This window comes from Phasianus colchicus, chromosome 10, assembly GCF_987193195.1.
Source record: "Phasianus colchicus chromosome 10, bPhaCol1.hap1.1, whole genome shotgun sequence".
Classification (NCBI taxonomy): domain Eukaryota; kingdom Metazoa; phylum Chordata; class Aves; order Galliformes; family Phasianidae; genus Phasianus; species Phasianus colchicus.
Window position 1 is genome coordinate 13,287,418 of NC_143445.1, and position 17,577 is coordinate 13,304,994.

Sequence of the window (17,577 nt, forward strand, 5' to 3'; positions counted from 1 at the left end):
ATGTTAAAACATTTACAGCTGAAGCAACAGATTGTGAATAAGTGTAAGCGTGTCTGCAAAACAAAGTGTTACTAAAAAACTGCAGTTCCGTATCAATGGCAAGCGTAGTTGCTTTTCCACTCAGTATCCCATGCATATGTTTGGTGCTGTTAGTACACGGTGCTTGTGTACTAACTGCTCTATTGCCAGAATGCTACCTCAGGTAGGTCAGTAACTGTTCACAGTTTGGTGGTAGACAGACTACAAGAACATGCAATTATCTTCTCAAAGAACACGGTAATATTTGAAAAACTGTGCAATATAAAACAATCTGAGGTATTTAAGCCATTTGGTTCTTATCCAACTTCTAAAAAGTGAACTCAAAATCCAAAAATGATGGGTTAAAAGTTACCACAGTGATCGATAACAATTTATTCCAGTAGGAAAATATGAATGAATGAAAAGAGAAAAGCAAAATGCAAATTATCAGAGGGATCCTCAAGGCAGACTCTAACTGTTAACTAGAAAATATCTAAAGATACTGATTTTGCTTTAAACAGTTTGCATTTTAAAAACTTAAAAAATTAAAAATTACAAAAACTTGACATTTTCTTCATTAGTAAACTAAATAGGAAACCTTTACCACGTAGGAGAGGAATGCATATTTGGATTTTGATATCTTTAAAGTATACAGATACATTATTGAGGTTTTAGTACTTAATATATTTGATTTTTGAAGAAAGGAAAACACTAACTAAAATAAAAGAAAAAAAATAATTTGGATCTAAAATAATTAATGTCTGTGCCATCTGAAAAAAATGATATATGAAATAGTTTCCTTGGGAGCTTAAAAGCACATTGCAGACTACTCTAAAAAAGCAGTTACCTTGCCTCCTCAGCACTCATACCACTGTCCCACCTTATGTAATGGGACAAAGCTGACATACCAAGCAGTGACCTGCACCAAGGGACTGATTGCTATTTCTTTGGGACTAGTTATCCTTCCATCTACACTGCTTACTTTGTATGACTTCTGCACAGCCACACCAGTGTTTGTGCCAACAGAGAGCAGTGCTGAGACAAAAACATTTGAGAGATGGATGGAGACTGTATGGTTAATAATAGGGGAAGACTTGAAGAGTCCCTTAAAGCTTCTGTAGCCACAGGTGTAACAAATAATATATATTATCCTGCTTACTGTGCACAGTATAAAACCTCACTTTATCACAGGGACCCTGATGAGCAATATTTTCTTGTTTTCTACATGCATTACAAAAACTTTAACAAAAGAAATGTTGTTAAAAAGAAACATAAAGAGGTAGTAACCCTCTTCCCAAAAAAGGGAGTTCAAGAATACACTCCAGACCAAAGGGTTAAACAGCTTTATAAGAAGAACTTGCAGTGCCGCTAGAAATGTCTCTAGTCAATAAATAGTTACTATATACAGCTCCTATTATATTACAGACTTAAGAATAGTATCTTTTTCTAAGCTAATTCTTTAATTTGCAGTGTTTTGGTAATGGGTTACTATTTAAATTTGCTTTCAGTTTAAGAAATATTTTCTTTCTATTTGACAGAATCTAATCTTTTCACTAAAAACTGACATGGAGCCTTAATACATAAACCACAGAGGAATGTTACCATTCACAACACCAGGTTTAATTAGCACTTCATAAACTCACCCCTTTCTCTCCTCTTGTCTTGGAATTGAATTTCACTGTCTTTAAACGGGCTCGTTCTTTTTTCTCAACTCTACCAGAAAGAAAAAAAAACAAAACAGACAAAACAGTTAAACAAGCAATATTCATGAAGCTTAAATTAGTATTTGTTATAGTATAAGCACAGTGCTCAAGTGCAGTCACAATCAGCAGCGTCATATTACCCAAAATTTATTTTGCCCCAACTTATACATAAATGGTGTAGTATTAAACTAATATCACATTTCTAGTAAAAGCAGTTAACTTGCTTACCACGAGGATAAGGAGAGGAATTTGGAACCACCTTTGTCAATTTAGGAGAATACAGCTCCTAAAGCTACATACGATTCCTCACTGAGCTAATTACAATCACACTGCAGATTTTAAACTTTTTTTTAAATGACTGGATGATGTGGCAAAGAATTAACAACCAAGAGCAAAACTGAATGTCTACAAACATATACACATTAATCATATCAGAAATTTAATAGCAGACATCTCAGAGTCAATAAAACATCAGGACATACCTGCGTTTGCTTGGGATAACTCCGATTTCATCACTTTCTCCATCTGGAGTTACCTGCCTTGCTTGCCACCATTCATCATCAGAAGCATTAATGACATGGAGAATATCACCAAATTTGAAGTTCAGTCCTTGACTTGGAAGGCCACTGTCTTTAGTCTTGTCATAATCAAATAGAGCTCTACATTGAAAAGAAAAAAATTAACTAGTGAAAAAGATGAAACGGGGCTGCAAATAGCACAAGATTTATTTAAGCTGTCTGTGTTCAGAAATGACTGCAACATTCTGAAAGGTGCTCAGAAGAATGCTGAATGCAATCTCTCCCCCCACACATACACACATATAGTATAGTATTCACACAGAATACATTTGAGACCTTTAATGAGTGAGAATAAACATGGCCCAGAGCAAAACTCCAGTACCTGACAGAAGTTTCACAAGAAGATAACTCCTGCAATTCAATCAACACTTCGCATAGAACAAATTACACATCAATGTAGGAAGAAAAAGTAAATTATTTGACGAATGCAGACCTGCTGAAAGTTTTGCAATGCACTTTGTTAGAAGTTACAAACTGAAAATATTTCAGTAAATAAAAGTTACTGTCAAATACTGCACAGGAATACAATACATAGGGATGCAAAAAATAAAAAGCTCAAAAACATGGTCTGGACAGAATGTTGCTACTATAGTATCAGAAGGCAAAAAAAAGTATATGAACTCTTTTGGAAAATTCCCTACCATTTCAGAGGAATCCCATCCTTCTTTCTAATATCAGCCTATTTTCAAGTAATAGGCACCAGCACTACCTGCAGACTACCAGCAGGCTGCAGTTTTATTCACGTTCTCTTTGCTAGCAAAGTCAGTTTATTCAAGCTCACTGCTACTCTTGCTTTGTACTACTTTCTCCCCCTGTCTTAGTTACAAAGCAAAATTGTGTGGAAATGGACATGGTATACCACACTGAGGAATCAATACAGGTTGAAGTTAATTTCTCCCTGTTGAATCATTTTAAATCTCAATCAGTTTCCTGAGGAACAGAACAGACCTATGGTACACTTCTGGCACCACAGCCAAGGATTTAGTGAGGATGTGGAACTGAATGACAGGAGCCTCTCACAGAAGCTAGAGACTCTCCCAGGATGCTTTAGAAAGGACTCGTTTTACTTTTCAAAAAGGTGCATGAACAGATGTCAAGTGAAGTGCCTGTAATGAAAAAGGCCAACAAAGCCATCATGTGTTTCATCTGACAGCTCAATCGTTTCTCAGTGACACACCTGCTAAATGACAGCCTGTCTCAATTTAGAGATTTGATAGCAAGTCCATCATGACCTTAGGAGAGCAGTGTCAACAGACCAAAAGTATTTTATAAAGGGATAAAGGTTTTCATGAATATTTTCTTCAGAGTCATGAGCAAAGATAAAGATTTTAAAACAGCTAGACATACATATGGCTCTGTGTATGATGAGCCAAACAGCGCCTAGAGTTAAGAAGAATCTCTTTCCACGCCAACCAATTAACATGGCGTTTCCTGTATGTCTGGAAAGTTATCAGATGAGAACTTAATTTACACTGAAGATGACCTATTTATCTACAGATTGCTATATCTAAGATAGCTCTTTGATGAATTCCTTGTATGGAAAATTTTATTGCTGATTAACATCGCATACAAGTATTTAATGTAAGTCATAACACAAATACAAATTTACTTTAGAATAAACTCAGCATTTCTGACTAATCCGTGCTTTATACATAGTCCCACAATATTCATTTTACACCTAAGATCCTGCTAAAGGCAAGTGACAAGTCCTAAAAATTATTTTAAAGGGAAAGCACCAAGTCCTCCCTACTATTTCACCTGCATTAATCAGAAACACAACAACACTAACACGGTAATTTGGTTTCTTTAGTTAGAGGTGTACAGAAACTGAAGGCAAGTTGCATGCTTCATGAATGCTTTCAAAGCCAAAAACTTAACAGTTGTGTTAACAGCGCCACATTTTCCACAATGCCTTTTTACCTGGCTGTGTTTGCCACTTGCAATACCACAGGCTGCTGATCAAGTTCTACTGAAGCATTTCTTTTGCAGTGTCCTTGATGAACAAAATAATGAGTGCATCCCTGGAGCAGCAGAAGTATCCTTCTGTACTTCTTACTAAACTTACCTCTTCAGAATGAATGAAGGTCAGCCTGTACAGGAGCTTCTCTTTTTCTCCCTGATTTTTTGGGAAAGCTGTTTGAAACTAAATGTCTGAAGTGTCGGAACAACATAAGGATGCCCAATTAAACTCTTCCTGCAGTTGAGCACACTTTTCAGGCCTGGTGCTAACATCAATCTTATTTTTCAATGGATCTAATTAAGATTTCCTAATGCTTCCAAAACTGTGAAGTTTCTTCCACTTGGAGATGCAATTATTTTCTACTCTCATGCAAGGGGAGAAATCAGCACCATTGTTTGAATTTGTAATGTATCGTGCTGGTTGGAAAAATGCATGGGGGTGAATGTCATCTTTAAATCTGCATTCTACACACACTGCACAGACAGAGATTTGGCACACAAGATTAGATAAAGCATGGAACAAATTTACTCCTGGCAATATATTATCAAAGAAATTTGATCCCATGAAAGAATTTCACTTTTTCACGTTTGCTTTTTGAATTTGCAGATGAAGGAGTAGAGCATAAAGGTGCAGCTCAGATTTAAAGTCACAAATATTGTACAAGAGAATCCCTCTCCTCTTAAAATAAAGATCAGAAAAAATATAAAGCAGCAATCAGAGAAGGTACTAAACCAGTACATCTTAATTAGGGGAGAGAGAGAGAATTAGCTGTGCAAATTCAGGAGTTAGTCACTGCTGAATTGCTATATTTACACTGTCCTCCAAGGACTACTTGCTATATTGTTATTTATCATATATACATGCAATTAAGGAGAAAAATCTGTCCTTTTACTTTAAGTTGCATCCTCAACCAAACACAACCATCTTTTCCGTAATATTACACAACACCCCCACAGTATTGTTTGCAAGCTATCTATTCATGAAGATACCACGTTTCAGCTGCATGGATACAATGATGCAGCTCATTTTACTCATTACTTTGGTAACATGAACATTTGAGAAATCACCACAGATTACTGTTCCCAAAGTCTTTTATTTCGGAGTTTTTCTGCAACTGTGATCGAATGTCTATGAACATCTCTCTGCTGGCCTTACTATTCAGTTTTGCTTACACTACATGATCTTAAAGGCACATCCAAAAAATCCAAAAATTACAGAATAACTTCAACATCAGTTCCTGAAACTAGTTTTGAACTAGTTCAAGTAAAAGTACAGAACATACCAAAGTAACTTACAGAGCATAAGTGGGACAGCCAACATGTTCTGTCAGTATCTAGCAATATGTTCAAAGATCCTTGGAAGTTATTTCACTGAGGTCAAAAATTGCACTGGAAACCAGAGAACAGATGTGAACCCACCCTGCATGTAGCCAAGTTGCCTACCAGACTTTGGCATCTTTAAATACGATGACAAGATTAGGTCTCAAAAATCATAGCAGCACTCTCTGAAATGGGACGTGGGTGGAGAAGTACTTTTCACAAGGAATTTTTGCATTTTAGATTTTTCTTCTAACTTCTAACAGAGCTGATTAGTAAGTTTCAAAAATCTTTCTTGGAAATGGAACCACCAGTTTCCACGGGGCTGCTGCCAACATTCTGGAGAAGGCTGCACTTTTGGCAGCTGACAAAGTCAGAAGCCCAGCCTCAACCATTTCCAGGTCATTTCCATCAGGAGAATAAAAGCTACATAGATACAAAACATTTGTCAGGGGCTTGAAGAACTAGATGAATGCATGAACTGGAATGTAAGCAGTTTAAAATCTGTAGCTATAAGCTATAGCTAACAAAGCAAATTGAAAGTGGTTGAGATTGTTTAGGCTTAGTTAAACCATAAGCACTAAAGTGATAAACTTTGTGATTGTGGATATTACAGTCTCACCATCATATCCAGAAGCATACATAACACATGTACATTGCACAAAGCTTGCCAAGGGGAAAAATCATCAATGTTGTAATACCATGATGACTTAAAGACTGATGGCAAAACTGCACAACTGCCTAAATGGATCCAAACCTGAGCAGCCATGCTGCCCCACCATCAGACAGACTTCTTTGAACCAGCAGTTGTGTTTGTGCAATTGTACGTACAGTGTGCAACCAGAGAGAGATGTACTGTGTGAAATACCGTGCTTTTCTTGGAGGTTAAAGTTACTATCACTTTATTTAAGCCTCTTATTCTGGGTCCTCACGAATGCAGAAGCAGGTCAAGGAAGTGCACTGGGGAGAAAGCAGGGACAGGGGAGAAATAACAGCAAATGACAGAAGTCTGGTGAAAGATTAACCAGAGTCACCATGTTGAGAAAGTCCTTAAAAGATCTGCTGCTGCATTAAAATCCCCCTATTGGCTTCTAAAAAAATCAACTCTGTTCAGCAATGTTACTGAATGTAATGGAGATAAAAATTGACTATTATAAACCAATTTACTGTGACTTTCGCAGTGAAGAAGTAGGGTATCACTGCTTACAGCTAAGACTATATTTCCAACCAGCATTTCACTTGATGGCAATATCACTCAAAGCAGATCCTACGACTCCTCTCTCCTAAGCTGTAACTAATTCTGAAAGGGACCTTGTTTCTACAAGAGCATGGTGATCAGGGAACTACTTCAGGTAAAGTGCATTTAATCAGGCTCATTTTTCTGTTTTGATTTATTCTGTGGCACTGCGAACAGATAACAAAGTACAACTGGGAGACAGAAACTGTTTGAGGTGTTTTTTTTTAAAGGGGCAAAGGCAATAGAACCTGAGCCTAAGATTTCAGCACATAAACCAGTGAGGTCCTGCAACATTTTAAATCAAATTTAAAGCAAGCACCATCACTAACAAAGTCTTGTGTGCTCTATTAATACATTCTGGACTCTTTCATGAAGAAACTGCTGGCTCTTTTTCAACTCAGAGATGAGTCAGATTGGGAAACTCAACGAACAATTTATTTTTTAAAATTCAATCCTTCAATCCAGATTTCACATTTGAAATGTTACACCTTATCAGTATGTCATAACTGATATAGGAGTAAGGCTGCACCTTGCCAGAATTTCCTGGGAAAGCTACTTAGTTTCTCAATTATTTCATGCTCTTATATTCCCATTTCCTTTTAGGCTTCTTTATGTTTGATTTTGCATGAAAAAAATAATGAAAGATATTCAACTTATTCACTCCGATGCATTTGATCCCTTGTTTTCCATGGAAATTGTTCTGTAACACAATTCTATTGAATTTCTTAATACAAACTGAGAATATGACTAAGGCAAGCTGAAGAAAATCAGATGGCAACCTGTCAAAGCTTAAGAATAGATTTGAAGTCAAAGCCTAACAAAGAGAAGAATATGCAGAGTTTTGTCACAAAAACACAAACTGAGTCAAGCCAGATGTTAAGACATCACGTACTTTGACTTAAAAAGAATAACTATGTGTTTACTGAAGGCTTATAATCTCAGACTCAGGACAAAAAGCAAGTAAATGCACCACTTTTCAAAGTTCTCAGTGCTAATACTACTTTTCCAGTTGTGTAACTACTTTTTCAGTTGTATTACTTTAATGAAACTGAATTAAGTTTTGTTTTTAATATGTTGCAATCACAAAAACATCAAGTTCAGCAATGAGTGAGTATACAAAAATACAGAAATGCTAAGTTTTCAGAAAAGCAGGAAAACACACCTGTAATATGATAAAAAAAGATGATTACCTGACGTATAGGGATCTCTTCTGGCTGGTTCGCAAAGATCCTGATCCTGAACTAATGCTACTGTTCATCATCTGCTCCCGTAAATCATGTATTTTAGCTTCAAAACGACTGTATTCTGTAAGAGAGGAAAGCACTGCTATTAATTTTCTCTGTACCTCTGGGGATTAAATTACTCAGAATAATACTGAAAATCTCAGAAAATAAATATTTGTTAGAGTTTTTTTTTTTTTTTTTAATGCAAGAGAAAGCTCCAAAATTCCAATGCTTTAAGCATCTTTTTTTTTTTGTAATTAAAAACTATATAAAGTCTTACATTTATCAACTGAAATAGAATTTGAAATAAAGCAAATGAACAAAAGCAAATATCTGTTACAGAGATTTCACTATTCATCCTACAGTTTACAGTGACCAACTCCTTTCTAATTAAAACATAACTCCATCAATCACTTCACAGTAATAAAAACACATAAATTTTACACCATGACCAAAAATAAAGGTTAGAATATGTATCTAAAGTGCACATATTTATAATCTAAATTATATTTTTTAAATGCTAAGATGTGAGAATTACAAGTTTCTGAAAAGTTGGAATTGAATAGATACTTCAGTATTGCTGGATTTGAGTAAGATACAGGATTTAGCACTACAAGGTGGGGAATATGCAAAACATTATCTGAATAAAACAATGTTCCCATGGGACTTCAAGTAAGGAAAAGATGTCCAGAATTCTGGCACAAATCTCAATCCAATTGTAAACAGCATTAAGACATTCAAACTCCCTCTGTATAATTATGTACAATGTTAATCCTGGAAAAACGGATTGTGTTCTTAAGCAGCACCGTGCACTAATAAAACTAAGATAAATACATTTGATTTTATCTACGAAGGCAGACAATAAAATAGCAATAGTTTCTTGAGGACAAACATATCTTAAAGCAAGGTACTTACAAGTTGCCAGCATAAAATGTGAACTCAAAACAAGTAAGTTTTTCCTTCAGTTCAACAGTTCGGACTTCAGGATAAACAGATCCACTTCTAAAACCTTTCTAGTTAAGGGAAATGCTCTACAGCCACCACCTTCACCAGCAGACCATGTGATGCAAGATTATAACAAGTCAACATTGGGAGAGCCAGGGTGTGCACAGCCAGCAGCTGCTGAGCTGGGTAATTTGTGCTCTTCTCCCTTGCTGCACCTCATTCCCTGTGGGCATCAAATTTACTCAAAATATGCAAGACTGATTAAAAGGGCTCAAAGATGCAAAAAATCTTGAGGAAATCTCTGAACTGCACTTCCTTCAACAGCCATCTTAAATACCACAATTTATCCTATTATGTTCTGTAGGACTTTCTCCCCACACATTCATCAGGCAATAAGCACCAAATGTACAAGTTAGCCAAGGGAGGAAGAAAACAAAATTATGTTATCGAAGAACTTTCTGTGAACTGGTTTCTGGTATACCACTTCATTCATCCAGGTAACTATAAATTGAATATTCTAGCAATAACAGCCCTAATTAACACTGTGCAGATTGTGACCGTAAGAACAGCCTCTTAGATAATCCTGTTTCTTGTCCTTTAAACCCAAAAGCCAGCAGTCGTTAAGATAGCATCTTAGTTTTTGAATCAGCAATGGTGTCTTTGTACAAATGAAGTCCAGATCAAATAATTTACCAGCACTAACAAAACTGATGATGATGCCTGACGAGAAAAACTGTTTCCACGCTACTGATATTATTACTAATATCAAAGGAATTCAGCATGACAAGATGGCAATGTAAGAGGAATGTGAGAAAACAGGATTTTTTAGAAAGCAACATCCCTTAGGGGAAGGACCCAGATACAGAAAGAAAAACCTCCTGCTGTGCCATTGCTGCACCACATGATGTGGGTAAGTCACCTCATTTTCTTCAGCTTTTCCCCTTCCTCATTGCTGCTTCTCTTATCTACTTAGACTGTAAGCCCTGAGACAGGAACCCACTTTTCACAAGGACTAATCTAAACAAGATTTTAGACAGCACCTGCATATCTGCATTTCATTTATACAAACACACAGGTTCGTTTTTATCAGCTGCTTTGTCTTTGTTTCAGAGGTGAAAATTATATAATAATAATGACTTAAATGGGAAACAGTCTCAGTTTACAATAACAACTGGGGAGCAAGCACTATGCTTATCAAGAGACAGGTATCAAAACACAGGAATGAATCTGAGACATGCCAAACACCTGAGAGCCAGCTCCTGAGATAAAGGAGAATGCAGTGCTAGTCCTCATGAGGAGACTGAATGCTGCCTAGAATGAGGTTCTCTGAAGTCTTAACCACTCATCTGAGTCTACTGTGACGGGACGCACTGTTTTTTCATTTGTAATCTGCCCATTAATTAATTCAAATCAGTGCATCATTAAAAACAAAAGTTTTCAAACACAGTCTACTGACTGAAACATGGCTTATCTCAAAGTTATTTATCTGCTCTAATTAGAAGAAGAAATAAGTTAGTAATAAGGCAGAACATAGTTACACAGTTAAATTCATACTGCCAGGACTGTTTGCATTGTAGAAAAACATTTTATTCATTCTGCAAAACTCTTCTGCCTATAAAACCGAACATTTTCAGTGTCACCATTTAATTTATAAGAAATCAAAATTTCAGACAAGGGGTCTGAGCAGTGAAACTCTCCTGGACTGCCGCTTTGGTGAGCCACAGGGATAAGCAGAAAGATGGTGAATTGTCTATACTGGCTATGGAAGATAAACAAGAGGCAGCTATGACAGTTAATTTGGTCTGGAACACACAACCTAGCAAAGAGAAATAAAAGAACAGAAGACTACAACAAGGGATAGAAAATTCAGAAGGAAAAGCAATTCATGGAAGCATGGATGTATGCACTGGGAACAGATGGCAGCACAGCACTCAGAAGCAGAGATTCCTACATATACTAAACCCACTAAAAGCTGAAAAAGTTCACTTTAATTAAAAAAAAGTATGCCTCTTCAATCCCTCTTACCATCTGTCTGTGGAAAGCCCTCCTTTAGTGAGTCCCACTGGATCTGTCAAAGCAGTTTCTGCTGAGAATTTTGTGCTGTTTTTTTTCCCCTCCACTCTCAGGATACCCACAGTTCTCCTTTATCGTGCTGCCTACAGACGCACTGAGAAGCGGAGCCTGGCAGTAAGTTAGAAAAGCCACCATCACAACCACCTTGTACTGACCTTCCACGTGCTTCCAGTTCTCGGCTGGTGAGGCAGCACTGGCACAGCATGCAGTGCAGTGAAGCTGTATTTACGAGCTCTGGTAATGAACTACTTCTATCTCTTGACTATCAACACTGATATTTGATAAATTCAAGGGTACAACTCATGTGCTTGTTACAGACTTTCAGGTGGTAGAGAAAGCTGTGGAGTGTGTGCTACTTACTATGACCACACAAAAACAGGTGCCAAGATGTTACGTGTGAAAATATACAGTAAAAGCATTTCAAGTCATCTGGGGAGAGATAGCACTCAGCTTCAACACCAGACTTTCTATATTAATGTGAACTGAGAGCAACCACAATGCATTCTATGTGCTGTTGGTGGCTTTCACACATTCACGCCTCACCAACCACTTGAAAGACCCTGGTCATGCAATTTCAAAACAGACTAAAAAACTGCATTTGTATTTAGTTAAGAATTGTTCCCACAGAACCTGTAAAATTCTGAATGAGACTACATCCAGCCACTGCCAATGCTGAAATGAATTTACATAGAACACGCATTTACAACTTGCAGAAGGCTGGACACTTCTTAAAGACTAGCAATTTTATTTATTATCTTAAAGAGCAGAAGTGAAGATTTAAAGGATTAAAACATGAATAAGCTGCTTTACAGTGTTATCTATCAGGACTATTTATAGCAGAACCCTTCTTCTAAGCTTAATGGGACAGACTTTAAAGGTACTTTAATTGACTAATCTGGATTATTCACAAATCAGTAGAACCAGGTACAAACAAGCAGGGGAAAAAAATGGATGAATAAAGATCACATACCTCACAACATGGTAAAACAATTTTTTCTACAATATTTTAAAATACTTTTCATTTTTTGAAATTGGGAAATGCTGAACTTTTAAACCACCACTGATTTCAGCAATTCATGTGCTCCACCAAATACTGAAATGTAAGTTTTACAAAAACATTATTACCAACATGCTACTTTTACAAATGGGAGACTTGTATTTCCAAGACAAATGTTCAGAAAAATTCTTTGCTCATGGACATGAAAATGCTACCATTTCCCAGAATTTAGTTTTTCTGTTTTAAATGCCACAAGAAAATAGTGCATAAGTAGCAGCGTCACAGTGAGAAAAATTGGCTCAATCCTGGCCATTGAAAAGTAAGCTTTAACAAAGCATTATTTCTTATTTTGACTCATTTGCTTTAAAGACAGAAGAATGAAAGACTACAAGGATGTTGTACTTGGATCTTATTTTCAGTCCATGTATGCATCCCATCAAAGCAAAAAAAATACAAGGAAAATGGAAGTAAAAAACTGGCTAGTTATGTATCAAGAGTTTGAATCTCAAATACATTTTGCAGTGGTTCACCATGAATCACATTTACTTTAATCAAATTAAAGATTTGCATGTATCATAACATGCATAAACAATGCAAGTTCAGAAGTGGTGTTTTGTTTTGGCTATTTTGTGTTGTGGTTTGTTTTCTGGTTTTTGATGTTTTTTTGTTGTTGTTTTTGTTTTTGTTTTTTTCACAACACATGAAAATCATCTCTAGAGGACTTGGCCTCACCTGCTAATCTTACACTGATCCTCTCAATCACCTAAGAACATTGGACTAATCTGATCACTAAACCTTCTCACTATTCTTTCAGAGAAGAAGTGGATACAAAGCGATAGATAGGTGAAATATAAAGAAAAGAGAAGCGTAGATTTTAAATTCTAAATACCAGGCAGCTGATAGCTGATGTAGAAAAAAAAAGCAAAAACCTGTTCTACTAGTTAAAATATGTTTTATGTTTTAAACTTCAGGTGGATTGTTGAGAAACAAAGCGCTGATACCATTTCCTGTTGTAAAAGGCTTCCCTTATTTTGAAGGAAGGGTCAAATGACCAATGAAAGAATGCTGATGCCTGCTTTTGTTTTCCATGACCTCTAAGAGCACTCTTCACAGTTATGTGTGTGTAACTGAAATTAATAAAAAGTATGGACTTAATTGACCAGTTTTGAGCTAGTAGAATTTAAGAAAGAAAAAGTGTTTAATCCACAAAATGATTTCCTACCCAAATTCCGTATTTTATGTATTTTCATATTTTAAATGTATTTCTTTTGCTATTTTTCTTATTTTGAAATGTTTGCATGCACACAACCTACGATAGAGTTGTGGTTGTATACTGGCACCTCATTCCTTGTTGCAATGGCCAAATCTAACCTTCTAGAAATGTTGAGGTAAGCCTGTATTATTATGTCATCCTCAAAACACAAGCAAATGTTTCAGATGACCTTTTAACTTCATTGGACATAATGGAAGTGGAGATGTCCTTGTGAAATGGCGGGAAGAGTTAAATAGATCCCTCCAGAGGCAGTATGTCTCTGGACAGTCCTATACTCCCCCTTGCTGCTCCTCTCCTCACTACATTCCCTTTACACACTGCTAGGTAGCACGATGGTTTCAGTGACCAGCTCTGAATAGACACTCCAAGAGATACACAGAAATCTAAATGGCTTAGAGCTTCCATTCATTCTTTCACACTATTATCATATTTTTTCCTTACCATCCTACATTTGTGGAAAACCTGAAGAAGATACAAATAATAAAAAAAAAAGAGAGAGAGAGAGAAGGCAGAGTGGCACTGAGGTCTCTGCAGAACTAGAGAACAACAGAAAGATGTAATGGCGCAGAAACCTTTACAAATGAGAATGGTTCATCAAATGCTTTTGTGCACTGGAGGAACATCGCCTTCTTTAATACTGCTTTGGGTAATGGTTCTTTGCTTTCAGTAGAACTCACTATAAAGCAAAATCCCATTTTATTCACAAACGATGTCCTAAAGGGAGATAGAAATGTGCAGTGCCCCAGGGAGAATAACAAAAAGGAATTCAAAAGGAAGAGGAAAATGAGAACAACATCCTGACTTACTCACCAGCTCTACAGGGTAATTCCTATCTCCCAAGCTTCTGTTCTTTTCTACCTTTCAGCAGCACTCAGCCCCAGCAGGTTAAAACCAAGTGCTCTCTCTGATATGCACACAACACGTGCATATGCATATTCCACACAAGTATGTACTAGTAAATCCAGTATGACTCAATGTCTCACAACATCTGAATTTAGGTGAGTTTGAAGGTAAATTGTAAAATGTACTGGAGAAGACAGAAGCCAGCTGGCTACAGTTGTGACACAAGTGTACAGAAGTGGTGCATGATGTACAAGCCACTTTAGTGAACAAGAAAATACTTACACATTTTCTCTTTGGCTTTCAGCTATTCCAAAGCATGGGTGTCTGAAACGTGATTGAGCATAGGAGGCAAATTTTGTAAGGCATCACTAAAATTACTAAATGCTGCTGAAAATAAAATGCATGCCCAGAAGGATATTCGAAGGCATAAGATTACATTTGTTTTCACACAGTTTCATGGTTTTCTGATTCTATAACCAAGGAACATTTTGGAGATTTAAAAGAAAAAGAAACTCAGTTACATAATCTGAGCCCAAATACAGTAACAGCAGTACCGTTCAGCAATGTTAGCCTATCTAGGGAGTAGTAACTACTGCTCACTAAACTGTGTTGTCCAACTGGATTTGAGGAGACTGGGATATGGAAAATTCAATATCTACCATGGCAGGAGTTTTCCAATGATTTTTATTTATTTACATTATACAGTCTACTGAGGCCTTTATAGGAGAGAACTGCCTCCAAAGTTTTTGGTTTTGTTCTTCCCAGAAACCAGAGCAGAAAGACAGAAGGGGAGCTTCTGAAAGAGCAAATGTTGCAGGATGCTACAATACAAATTAGCATTTTCAACCACATCTTTGAACATACAGACTGTCATATACAGTTACAGGCAGTGAAGTGAGCTGGTCCCAAGTGTCTTCCAAATGCTCCTATCATACTGAATTTATTTACCCAGTTATAATGAGTACTGATGGATGTCTAGAATCTCCTTGATCTGTCCTAGCTGTCAGCATCTTTTACTAAAATCCAACTAGAATCATAAATATAAATAACACACATATGCAATACAAGCAGTTAGAACTGATATTCTTCATCTTTAGGAAGACATTTGAGAAACACTGATGACAAACAGTAATTTCATGCTCTATTCGTTTAAATACTTTTTAACCTTTTCTTGAATGGCAGAAACAAAAAACAGAGATAGAGTGTATCATTCCCAACTTAACTGAATCAAGTTAAGGGAAAACAAGACCAACAGCAGCTATAATCCAGGAAATTTCAAGACAATCAGAATATATATGTATTTTTATTAAATACTCAATATTAGCGGGATTATATTTTCTACTTGGAAACTTGTATCTCAGGCAGAATGCTTTGCTATAATAGAAAATAATCAGGAACCTTTAAGAAAATACTTTTTTTTACTGATTCTTAAGCAGTAAGCAGTGAATATCTTATCCAAATTACTTCCTACACCAGATTGGAAAGAAACTGACAGCTAGAATTCCACTCAACCTCTTTTCACAAGAAGTAAGAAAACGACAGAGATGACAAAAGTCAGACATAAGTAGCTAGAGCTCTCTGTGGTATGTTGGCCATGTGTCTCCATACTCTCTTCATGCTTTGTCTCCAAACTACAATGGATCTCAATCTCCTACATACACTTTTCTTCTGTGGCACACTTCAAAAGGACAAGGTAAACCCTGACATGCTTCCAACATTCCCACTCCAAATAGGGATTAAAGCATTACTCCAGAGGGAAAAGTTGGCATGTGGACAAAACATATTAGAAGAAAAAAAGATCCTTCTAAGGATTTTTTCTAAGGAAAAAAATCCTTTATAAGAAGAAAAGATATCAGATGTCTGTCTAAAACCTAGGATATTTCAAGAAATATCTCCCACAACTACTTTTTCAATTAGGCCTCTATAATTCCTTGAGATCCATATTCTTAATACAGCTGAGCTGCACACAGTTTTGGTCCCTATGCTTCAGTAACCATACAGTAATAATGCAGCTCTTAGTATAAAGCCTACAAGTGACAGTTACTGAGAAATTTGTAACAGAGGAAGGACTGTGTTGCTGTAGGCAAACCTCTGTGCAGTGAGTCAAATTCCCATCGGTCAAGCACCTCAAAATGTGTTTCAAGAAAATGAGTTATCTAGTTGGACAAGCAGTAATGAAGAAAGCTGTTTTCCAGTGTAGAAAGAGCAGGAACCATCTAAAATGCTTAGTTCTTTCTTAGGAAAAGTGGGTTCCAACCTTTGGAGTTTAAAGCGATCCTTTGCTTTTATAAGTATGAGTGCCAGAAAAAGAGGACTGAAAAACTGCTTCTTTTAGATGAAGTCTGAACACATTTTTTTGGCAAGGAAGAAACAAAATGACTGTGTCTCGGAATATGTTCTAGCAGAGAAACATTTGTTCTGCTACTAGGAACCACTACTCAAAATATCTTTCTGGCAGAAGAAAGAGTGACCAAGAATGCCCTCTTTGTAAAAAAAGAAAAAAAAAAAAAAAGAAAAAAAAAAGCCTCAAAAGAACAACCCACAAGTAAATAAAAGCACAAGTTTTAACTCTTAATAAGTAGAAAGATCATTACATTTGGGGCTACTGGGTGTAACAATTTGGCTCACCTACGAGAACACTGTAGAATTAACAGAGGATAGGCCAAATGTATATCAACAAAAATACTTGATAATTCAGATACAAAGCCTAAGCAAACATGCCAGAACCAATGCTGACCTTTCTATTATTTCCAGTCTTGGAACAGAACAGTCTACAGATTCAACATGTGAACAGGATGCACACACTCAAAAGACAACACAGGCATTGACCCTATGGGCTGGCTGCAGGGATTTGACTGTGAAGCAGACACAAACAAATAAGTTGGCCTTATTACTGACAGAAGTTTCTGGATCGGTGAACATATGATGCAATGTTGACACAGGTGGAGAGGAGGGAAATATGAAAGCTAACACTTTAAAGGCTCAGAGAGAACAAGATAAGAAGGGTAAAAGAAACATGACAGAAAAGCAGAAAAAGAGAATGAAGAAGAGTGTGCAGCAATGAGCTACCTAACAATTTCAGATGAATATGGCAGTGCTTAATGTCCAGATAAACACTTACACTTACTCACTGCTAGGACTGCTAACGGAAAAGTTTTAAGCAGACAAATCAGTGCAAACAAGATTTAGTTGTGTGCCTTCCAAGTTAGTAAAACCACAGAACAAGCTGTTGACAACAGTTCATAACAAGCCATGAAGAATGTCTTGTCATATGCATAATAATAATACGTGGCCTTACAGACTCTATGTATGTACATCATTTTAGATCACTGAATTGTTGAAGTTCTCAAATAGACAAAGGCATTTGAAACTTGCTGTACAAGTGCATGAGGACAATACTGTATTGTGATG

General features: G+C 36.6%; 1 protein-coding gene across 19 annotated transcripts in view; it reads right to left on the bottom strand.

Annotated features, from left to right (window-relative positions):
• Positions 1-17,577, bottom strand: part of DLG1 (discs large MAGUK scaffold protein 1) — a 134,293-nt gene that overhangs the window by 16,553 nt on the left and 100,163 nt on the right. For all 19 annotated transcript variants that reach the window (XM_031596266.2, XM_090147359.1, XM_090147362.1 and 16 more), the window contains 3 exons: positions 8,003-8,117; positions 2,204-2,380; positions 1,662-1,731 (listed from right to left, as the gene is read on the bottom strand). In XM_031596266.2, coding sequence (XP_031452126.1) covers positions 1,662-1,731; positions 2,204-2,380; positions 8,003-8,117 — 362 coding nt within the window. The remainder of the gene's footprint in view (positions 1-1,661; positions 1,732-2,203; positions 2,381-8,002; positions 8,118-17,577) is intronic.